General features: G+C 36.7%; 1 protein-coding gene across 2 annotated transcripts; it reads left to right on the forward strand.

Moving 5' to 3' along the window:
• The first annotated feature begins 7517 nt into the window (after nt 1-7517).
• LOC107773252 (uric acid degradation bifunctional protein TTL-like) lies at nt 7518-11080 on the forward strand. Of its 2 annotated transcripts, none has more exons than XM_075238834.1 (6): nt 7518-7808; nt 7893-7984; nt 8851-8908; nt 9062-9163; nt 9753-9912; nt 10408-11080. In XM_075238834.1, exons 1-6 carry the CDS (start codon nt 7671-7673, stop codon nt 10863-10865), a joined length of 1008 nt encoding a protein of 335 aa, XP_075094935.1. In that variant the 5' UTR covers nt 7518-7670; the 3' UTR covers nt 10866-11080. The 2 variants fall into 2 exon arrangements, with proteins under 2 accessions (XP_075094935.1, XP_075094936.1); XM_075238835.1 differs by having other exon boundaries at nt 7534-7808; nt 10411-11080.
• Nucleotides 11081-11445: the final 365 nt, after the last annotated feature.

An 11445-nucleotide genomic window follows, 5' to 3' on the forward strand; every position in this document is an offset into this window, starting at 1 on the left:
GCAATTTACGTGAATAAAGATCCTCATCTTACACAATCCTCAAGAACTGGTAGTACAAATCATGAGCTTCTAAGAATAGAGTATACAAAGCGAAAATGAAATAAATACATAGTGTAGTAACAACATCAGTCAACATCTGTACGCAATGTGCAGAAATGTAGTATCAGTACAACCGACCCCATGTACTGAGTAAGTAACAAACCTAGCCTTAGGTTGAAAGTAGTGACGAGCTTCTACCAAAGTCAGGTCCAAAACCAATAGTCCACAACAGTCCATAACAACAATAAGCAAATAATACCATAAGTAATTCAGAGATAAAATGCTCAGCCAAATCATGATTTCTAAAAATAGTTCTGCCTTTCAAGTACATCAATGAAAACCCGAATCGTATACCGAAGATTACCAAAATTATGAATAAGTTTGAAAACAATAAATTTCTCAAAAAAAAAAATCTTTTCAATAATAAACAATATGTCTCATTTTCTTTCCCAGATAACCAGTGTAAAACAAATGCATCACTATGCCCATCTGTCAATATGTGAGAGAAATCATGAATAATGTGATACCGTACAACATGAGGAAAACACATCTCTATGCATATATGTCATGTGTGCATGGCAATGCAATGTATCTCATAGATTGCACTCATGTACTCGCACTCTCAGAGTACTCAATCTCATTATCTTACATTTTCTCTCAGTGTGCTTAGCACACTCAATCACTCAGCGCTATACAATACATGCTGCGGCGTGCAGCCCGATCCCTGTTTATAGTCGACTGTACTCATTGGGGGTGTACAGACTCATGAGGGGCTCCTGCAGCCCAAGCGCTATAAGCACGAACAACTCACGTGCTGCACGGACAACTCACGTGCCATAATATAAATATCTGGATCCGCACGACCAACTCACGTGCTGCATGGCCAACTCACGTGCAATAATAATATAAGGATCCGCACGGCCAACTCACATGTTGCACGGCCAACTCACGTGCAATAATAATATCTGGATCCGCACGGCCAATTCACGTGCTATAACAATATCTGAATCCGCACGGCCAACTCACGTGCAATAGTACAATATATAGATCCGCACGGCCAACTCACGTGCAATAATATAATATATAGATCTGCACGGCCAACTCACGTGTAATAATATAATATATATAAAGCCATATATATATATAAAGCCAACATGGCATGCTGCGACGTACAGCCCGATCCCAAAAATATACTCACAATCAGGCCCTCGGCCTCCCTCAGTCATCAATCTCTTCAGTCTCTCTCTCATGGGCTCACAATGTAATGAGAATAGCCCAAAAATGATGATATGATGTATCGATAAATAATAACAGAGACTGAGAAATGATATGCAAAGAAATGAATATGACTGAGTATGAATTTTTAATTAAAAATAAATATTTCACATCAATATGACCTCTGTGGGTCCCAATAATACTGGCACATAGCCTCAATATGATTTTTAATATGTTTTTCAGTTCAATTTCTTTAACACATAAAACTACATAAAAAATGCCAAGATTATTTAACTACAAAATTCCACAGAAACAATATGTCACAATTTCTATAGTGCACGCCCACACGCCCGTCACCTAGCATGCGCGTCACCTCCTAACAATTCACAAAATACATATATTCAGGGTTCATACACTCAACTCCAAGATTAGAAGAGTTACTTACCTCGAATAAGCCAAATCCAATGTCGAGCAAGCTAAGCAATGCTCCAAAAATTTTATTTTGCGCGTATCAACTTCCAAATGGCTCGAATCTAGTCACAATTAATTTGATTCAGTCAATAAAATTTATTGGAATTAATTCCATAAAAAAATATAATTTTCCATCAAAATCCAAAATTTAGCTCAAAAAATCATCCGTGGGGTCCATGTCTCGGAATCCGATGAAACTCACAAAATCCGACAACCCATCCAATTACAAGTTCAACCATACTAATTTCACTCAAATCCGACTCCGAATCAATGTTCAAATCTCGAAAATTCATTTTTATGAAATTGTAGAAATTCCTCCAATTTCTTTTGAAAAAATCAATAATCTAACGCCGAAAATGAATATTAATTCATGGAATATAATCACAAGAGAGTCAATCACACTTACCCCAAGTTTTGTGAAAATTTTTCTTTCCAAAGTCGCCCAATCCGAGTTCCAAAATCCGAAAATGAAGAAAGAAACCAAAACCCACGATTTTATCTTCTGTCCAGTCATTTGCCTTCCGCGATCGCGGAAAATGCTTCGCGATCACGAAGAACAAATGCCCAGCTCTTCTAGACAACCTTTAGTATATTAGTCATAACTCGTTGTACAAAACTTCAAATTGTAATTGGTTTATCTTTCTGAAAACTAGATATCAAGGACTATAATTTTCATTTGTTGCTCATCTCCCAATTCCTTATACATTTCTAGATATAAGCTTCTAAAGGCAGCCTTATGCAACAGAGAATTTCCAAACTCTTCCCAAACAGCCTATAGTATATCCACCATAACTTTTTGTACACAAATTCAAATGACATTTGGTTTAAATTTATGAAAACTATACATCAAGGGCTACAACTTTCATTTTTGTATCATCTCCAAAGTCCTTATAGATTGCGAGATATAAGCTTCCAAAGTCGGGTGAGTGCAGCAGGATTTTCCTCTACGCGATCGCGAAAAGGCTTCCGCGATCGCGATTCACAGTGCCCAAACAGCAAAACTGCTCTTCGCGATCGCGATGCATACCTCTGTGATCAAAAACCAGCAACTAAGAATGGCCTAGAAATGGTCCGAAGCCACCCCGAAACTCACCCGAGCCCCTCGGGACCTCAACCAAATATACCAACAAGTCCTAAAACATCATACGAACTTAGTCGAAGCCTCGAATCACATCAAACAACTCTAAAACCACGAATCATGCCCCAATTCAAGCCTAATGAACTTTGAACTTTCAAATTCTATATCTTGTGCCGAAATACATCAAATCAATCCGGAATGACTTCAAATTTTGCACACAAGTCATAAATGACATAACGAAGCTATTCTAATTTCCAAAATTGGATTCCGACCTCGATATCAAAAAGTCATCCCCCGGTCAAACTTCCCAAAAATTCAACTTTCGCCATTTTAAGCCTAATTCCACTACGGACCTCTAAATAATTTTTCGGACACGCTCCTAAGTCCAAAATCACCATACGGAGCTATTGGAATCATCAGAATTAAATTCTGAGGTCGTTTACACATAAGTCGATATCCGGTCACTATTTTAACTTAAGCTTTAAACCTTGGAACTAAATGTTCCAATTCATTCCAAAACCTCACCGGACCCGAACCAATTTCCACGGCAAGTCACACAACAACTGTAAAGCCCAATTTGAGCAGTAAATGGGGAAACAGGGTTGTAATACTCAAAATGACCGATCGGGTCGTTACAGTAATCCTCTTTCAGCAAATATTCACTGAGGCGATTATACCACATGCGCCCAGATTGCTTTAAACCGTAAAAAGATCTTTGTAATCTGATTGAGTACATTTACCAAGATTTTGAATATGCTTCAAGTATTTTAAATCCTTCAGGGATTTTCATGTAAATTTCATTATCAAGTGACCCGTATAGATAAGCTGTAATCACATCCATTAGATGTATTTCAAGCCTTTCACGTAAGGCTAAACTGATGAGATATCGAAATGTTATGGCATCCATAACGGGTGAATATGTTTCTTCATAATCGACTCCAGGTCGTTGTGAGAATCCTTGTGCAACAAGGCGAGCCTTGTATCTTTCAACTTCATTTTTATCATTCCCTTTTCGCACAAAAGCCCATTTATGACCAACTGGCTTTATACCAGCAGGTGTTTGGACTACTGGTCCAAAGACCTCTCTTTTAGCAATTGACTTCAATTCCGATTGAATTGACTCTTGCCATTTTGGCCAATCAGATCTTTGTCGACATTCTTTGACAGATCGGGGTTCAAGATTCTCACTATCTTGCATAATGTTAAGTGCAATATTATATGCAAACATATTATCCACTACTATTTTAGATCGATTTAAATTAATCCCATTACTAGTAGAACTTATTAAAAGTTCCTCACTCACTTGAGTCTCGGGTTCATTGATTTCTTCAGGAATCTCAGAACTAATCAGATCTTGGGTCTCTTCAGGAGATCCCTTCATAATATCATTTTGATGATTTGTCGATTTTATTTTTCTAGGATTTCGATCATTAGAACCCAAAGGCCTACCATGCTTCAGGCGTGCTTTAGGTTCACTAGCTCTCATGCTATTAGATGGTCATGCTGGGACATCAATTCGGATAGGCATATTCTGTGCAGGGATATGTGACTTAGTTATCCTTTTCAAATCAGTAAATGCGTCTCGCATTTGATGTGCTATATTCTGTAAATGGATGATCTTCTGGACCTCCTGATTACATATAGGGATACGTGGATCAAAGTGAGATAATGATGAAACATTCCACACAATTTCTCTTTTGATTTCCTTTTTCTCTCCCCCTAATTGTGAAAAATTTATTTCATCAAATCGACAATCTGCAAATAATAGAGGGTGATTCAAACCCAACATATATTCCTAACCTTCTTTGCGGGCTCATCTTACTGCGTTGTAGTGGTGCTACTGGCACATATACAGCATATTCAAAAATTCGTAGATGGGCAATATTTGGTTCATGACCAAAAACTAATTGTGACGGAGAATATTTATTATAATGTGTTGGTCTGAGACAGATAAGTGATGCTGCGTGCAAGATAGCATGGCCCCAAACAGTAGTGGGCAATTTTGTTTTCATAAGTAGTGGTCTTGCTATCAATTGTAGTTGTTTAATGAATGACTCTGCAAGGCCATTTTGAGTATGAACATAAGCTACAGGATGTTCAACTTTTATCCCAACTGATAGACAGTAATCATCAAAAGCTTGAGATGAGAATTCTCCAGCATTATCAAGGCGAATAGCCTTTATAGGATAATCTGGGAATTGTGCCCTTAATCGAATTATTTGGGCTAATAACTTTGCAAATGCCAGGTTGCGAGATGATAGTAGGCACACATGAGACCATCTTGAAGATGCATCTATTAGGACCATAAAATATCTGAACAACCCACTTGATGGGTAAATAAGTCCACATATATCCCCATGTATATGCTCTAAAAAGGCAGGGGACTCAATGCCAACCTTCATTGGTGATGGTCTAGCGATCATTTTGCCTTGATATCAAGCATCACAAGAAAATTCATCATTTGTAAGAATCTTCAGGTTCTTTAATGGATGCCCACTCGAATTTTCAGTAATTCGTCTCATCATTATTGATCCAGGATGGCCCAAACGGCCATGCCAAAGCACAAAAGTATTTGAATCCGCAAACTTCTGATTTACGATAGAGTGTGCTTCAACTGTACTAATTTTTGAATAGTATAAGCCAGAAGATAAAATTGGTAACTTTTTTACAATGTAATTCTGGCCAGAAATATTCTTTGTAATACAAAGATATTCCACGTTCATTTCATCTATTGTCTCAACATGATACCCATTTCGGCGGATATCTATAAAACTTAATAAGTTTCTTCGGGATTTGGAGGAGAATAATGCATTGTCGATAATAAGTTTTGTTCCCTTAGACAGAAATATAATGGCTCTTCCGGAGCTTTCAATCAAACTTATATTACTAGAAATTGTTGAAACATTTGCTTTTTCCTTATACAAATAAGAAAAGTATTTCTGATCCTTAAATATGGCATGAGTTGTTCCACTATCAATTACACAAATATCTTCACGATTGGTCTTTGATCCAAACATAATTTGAGGATTATCCATATTCTTCAAAATGCATAAATAAAATATATTATAGTAAACATCATTATCAAATCATAACTTTTATTTATGTGCAATAATTACATAATCATACTATCTACTACAAACAACCAAAATTAAAATATTTACATTTCTACAGATTCACTACCGATCACATAACTTGTTTCTCCTTCTGGGAGTGCAAAGTAATCAGCTACATCCAAATGCATGAAGTCTAAATTATCTTCAAAAATAAAATTTGCTTCAACATTTTTCTCAGTCTTCTTCAAGGAGGCTTGATACAACTCAACCAGGTGCTTTGGCGTACGACATGTACGTGACCAGTGCCCTTTTCCTCCACATCTGTAGCATGCATTTTCTACATTTGATGCTTGCACCGCTTCATGCTTTTATTCCTTCCTTTTCCACTGCTGGTGGTGATGAGGGTTCTTTGGTGCATTATTATTACCATTATTAGTGTTTCTTCCCCGACCACGGCCATGACCACGACTGGGGCCACGTCCTCTTCTACGCTTAGCTTGGTGAAAGTTCGTCGCATTCACTTCAGGGAATGGACAAGAACCAATAGGTCGGCTTTCATGGTTTTTCATTAATAGCCTATTATGTTGCTCGGCTACAAGAAGATGTGAGATAAGTTCAGAATACTTTTTGAATTCCATCTCTCGATATTGATGCTGCAGGAGCATGTTCGAGGCATGAAAAATGGTAAAAGTTTTCTCCAACATATCATGATCAGTAATATTATCACCACATAGTTTCAATTGGGAAATAATTCTGAACATATCAGAATTTTACTCACTGATAGATTTAAAATCTTGTAGCCTTAAATGAGTCCAATCATAACGTGCATGTGGAAGAACGACCATCTTCAGGTGGTCATATCTATCGTTCAAATTATTTCACAGTATGACTGGATCTTTAATAGTAAGATATTCCATTTTCAGGCCCTCATCAAGGTGATGGCGTAGGAATATTATTGTTTTGACACGGTCTTGGTTTGATACCTGATTTTTGTCCTTGATGGTGTCTTCCAGACCCATCGCATCAAGATGAATTTCGGCATCAAGCACCCAAGACATGTAGCTTTTGCCCGATATATCCAGGGCTACAAATTCAAGTTTAGAAAGATTTGACATTATTTAGAAAAAAAAAGTTCGTACCTATGATACTTTCAAAGTATTTGCTTGAGATGGCAGAGTCTCTGCTGATAACGTGTTATAAAATAAAAACTGTAAAGTAAATAAACTGAAGACAAGTATAGAGAGAGATTGATATATTATTTAAACTTCAAACTTATGTACATAATGAACTGAGAACTCCTCTATTTATAGAAGAAAGGAAGCAGCTGCGAGACTTTTCAGGAAGCAGCTGTAAGACTTTTCTTTAGCTACTTGTAAGTTGTCTGCATGAGCTGCTTGCAACCTGCCTGTTTAATAAGAAGCTGTTGCAAATCATTTAATTGAGCTGCTTGCAACGTGCCTACATCAACTGCTTCTAGATAAACTTCAATAGAGTACTAAATGAATAATCTTATTCAGAAAGATTATCTATAGCGGAGTAACAAAAGAATCTCCACAATATAATTATTTTCGTAACAAGTTTTATTTTGTCTTATTTTTGCCCACTACTACTTTTTCTTTCATCTTTTTTAAGTGTGTAAAAAAAGGGAGAATAATCGGTTTTATAATAAAACCAGAGATTCCATTTCATCACCAGCTCCGACTTCACTACTTAGCAGAATCTTGCCAAAATTCAACGCCTCTCACTCCCTGCAAACTCCATACCCAATTTGGAGCTGTTCTCTGTTACTATTAATCTGAAGAAATTGCAAAAAAATGGGATCAGTATTTGATGAAAAGGATTTCCTGGCATGCTGTGGGAGCACCAAATTCGGAAAGGAGATGGTAGCAGCTGCCCCCTTTTCCACTCTCCAAGATGCCATCCTTGCTGCCAGACATATCTGGTTCAACAAGGTTTTATGTATACCCATTTCACCTCATAATTTCCTTATATATACAGCTGTTGATTGATTGGTTTATTAATTGGAACTCGGTCAGGTTGATGTAAATGGGTGGCTTGAAGCATTTGCTGCTCATCCACAAATTGGTCAAAGCCCTTCCAAGAATCACCAAAGCCCTACTTTTGCCCAGTACACTTCTCTGTTTCCCTAAAAGTTTTGCCTTTTATTTTCTATTTCTGAAGATTGAGCGCAAGTTTAATGTCTTTTTCTGATGCTAAATTGAATGAATTGTTTACGGCCACAATATTTTAGTTTTACTTTTTGGCTTTAACAGTTGGATTAAATATTGCTACTTGCTCGACTAGAAGGTAAATCATGAATCATGAATTCATGATCCCTGCTACAGTGGTCATGCTGCTTTTAAAAAAATTTCTTTCTTTTGTTTTTTATGTTGAATTGTAAGGCTTGTTGGTGTTAGGTATTTAAAAGACAAATATCAAAGTGTTTAATACATAACATTCTACAGACCCTCGTAGTATCTAAGATATTAGTTAAGAAAATCTAGAATCTAAATTCTGAAAATTGACTTTAGTATTCTTACAGTTGCATTTGAATCTATGTACAACTAGAACTTAAGTTCTCAAAATTAAATGGTATTGCATCGCTTGTCGCAACAAAATTGAGTAAATAATGCTTATTACGTGCTCTTTTGGGCAAATCTTCAGGTTCTCCTATGTGTGTGCTATTTGAATTTCTGTAAGATATGATCGTGTTTTATCTTGTCTAATTTTGTATGACCATGCATACATTTTAACATTTGTATTTCTGCGACATTGAGCTATATGTTGGCCTTAGAGTTAACATTCACAACCAGCAAAATTGCTACGGTTTATGTGCTTTATAGAGAACTGCTTTAATGCTGTTGTTCTGACCCATGGCTTCCCCATCCCCACCCTCCCCCCCATAGACCTACAATGTTTACGATTTCATCTTCTCAAGCTATATGCCAATACCTCGTCAGACTGGAAGGTAAAGTTAAATGTCTCCTTTTGCAGGTGGAGCAAGGGCGAGCAGTCAACAGCTCTGGCCACTGCTACTGATTCTACGTTACAGGTGTTTTGATCTAAAGATATTTGCATCTATGAATTCTATGAATCAAATGAAAAATAGTGCTTGACCTTTTCTTTTTTTGTTTGATTGGGAAGTAGGTTAACTTCGTATTTTGTGCAAAAAGGTTCAGAGTTTGCATAATAATTGATCTTTCAGGAACTGTTTGAGTGGAATGCTCGCTATAGGGAGAAGTTTGGATTTATCTTCTTGATATGTGCTTCAGGGAGAAGTACCCTTGAGATACTTGCAGAGTTGAAGGTAAAGTCTCTCTGTTTGAAGACAGAATGATTGCAGATATTTTATATTAACCTCAATTATAATCAGACATGTAATACTCTTATAGTTTTTACTTTTTAGAGCAAAGCTTTTAACTTTAGAACATGAACATTTGAGTTCAAAAAATTCCGTCTAGTATTTAAAGCAATTCTTCAGTGATAAAGGCGTAGAATTTCTGTTCCACCCCCCCTGATGTCAAGACAGACTTTCATCTTGAATTCTATCTTGTGCCAACATTTGATATCCTTACAACATTTTAAGGAAATCACCAGAGTTCGATCCCTTTGTTGGCTTAGTGCATTGAGATTCATAAAATAACCATAATTGATGTGAGAATGCCGAGTCTGGCCTCCATCCTCTTGCATCATAAAGGGGTGATCTTTCGATGGCCTTCTTCAATCAAGGTCCTTGAGATTTTTAAATATCAGGAAGTAGAATATGTAGTCCGTTTTTCTGAACAACAGACTTTTTGTGTTACTTTATCTACTGAGGGCAATGGTGAAATAAATTTGTTATCTATTTTGTCATTCAAATACTGATCCATATTCCATTTCAACTTTACCTCTTGTAGATACGGTACCAGAACAGACCAATAATTGAGTTTGAGATTGCAGCCCAGGAGCAAATGAAAATAACTGAATTACGCCTTGCCAAACTCTTCACGGACAAAGCAGATACTGCACCAACAATTAAACCGTTGGCTACAACTAATATTGCGAGAAAAGCAGAAGGTAATTTCATCTTCTTATTTCTGTTAATCATTTATTTTTATTGTTTTTGTATATTTATGTAATTCGTTAGCTTAATCTCAAGTTTTTCGAAGTTGCTCCTTATTCTCCCACTATGAGGATTTTTGCTTCACCTTTGCATAAAAGTCTTTCCAAAAGTTCTCTAAATGAAGTGAGCACAATATATTTCAGATCTTCTCTTCCTAAACTTTACTGTTGAAGGATTTCAAATCTACTCTATGGTCTGACCTATGAATCTTGAGTCATCGGAGATGTTAGCAATTGGTTATCCCCTTGTTTCCTGCAGTTTGGAAACATGCCATCTGCAAAATACCTTCGCCTGATCTTCTCAATTACTCAATTTTCTGATGCACCTTCTTGAGAAACTCTATTTCAAGTATGCAGTGAGGATAACTCTTACAAAGTTCGGCAACTATTTATAATTCCCTAAAATAGCATTTCCATATGTTACATTTTTCATTGAACCTTAAATTGTAGAAGATCGTGTGAAAATTATTGGAGCACATATGACTGCTGCAACTGGAGATGCTGGAGCAAAACCAGCTCATATACCAAATAGAACTCGCCCGCCCATCACAACCCATGTTCTGGATACTAGTCGTGGATGTCCAGCGAATGGAATTGAAGTACAACTAGAGATGTGGAATGACAACCAAACAAGACCGCAGTTTGACAAAGCTAATATTGGTGGGTGGAAAGTACTAGGGTCTTCAGCTACGGACAAAGATGGTCGAAGTGGTCAGTTGATGAATATGGTTGAAGCTTTGGCTCCAGGAATATATCGGATAAGTTTCAACACGGGTGAGTATATTCCTGATGGATTTTTTCCCTATGTCTCTATTGTTTTTGAGATCAGAGAGTCCCAGAAATGGGATCACTTTCATGTTCCTTTGCTGCTCTCTCCATTCTCATTCTCCACATATCGTGGTAGCTAGTTTAATAAGGGGGTTGGCTTTATTGAAAATTTTCACAAGAATATTACTGTATTGTATTTGGATGAATGAATCACTTACCCTTATGCTTTGCCTGGAATTGTATTTCTTCTATCAGTTTGTGTTTCCAGATTAAGCTAGACAATGACATAGTGGTTGTAAATATAAGTGTTTCTTTTTCCAGATTAGCTAGACAATAGTTATTGTAGATACTATAATTTCAAATCTTCTTTAAAACTTTTATAAAGAAATTATTGAGGCCAACTATAAGATATTGTCAAAAGGAGAAGGGTAAATTTAGTTTTTTCCCTGAGATATTTTAACAAGTGGAATTCATCGTGTCAAATTTTTGATCGATTTAAGTACAAGCTGGAGCTCTGTTGGGGTCAAGACAAATATGAGATGATTTGCTAATAACAATAGCTTTGACATCTACAAACATTAACATCATAAAATACATAAACAATCAGCAGAACAAAAATTCTTTTCCACTTTATGTATCCTGGCCCCCCCCCCCCCTTTTCCTAGCTAGTAAGTACTAGTTTGGGATTGTTTCTTGATTTCTCTTTGCACTAATTTTCCA

Source organism: Nicotiana tabacum, chromosome 19, assembly GCF_000715075.1.
Source record: "Nicotiana tabacum cultivar K326 chromosome 19, ASM71507v2, whole genome shotgun sequence".
NCBI classification, from domain to species: Eukaryota; Viridiplantae; Streptophyta; class Magnoliopsida; order Solanales; family Solanaceae; genus Nicotiana; species Nicotiana tabacum.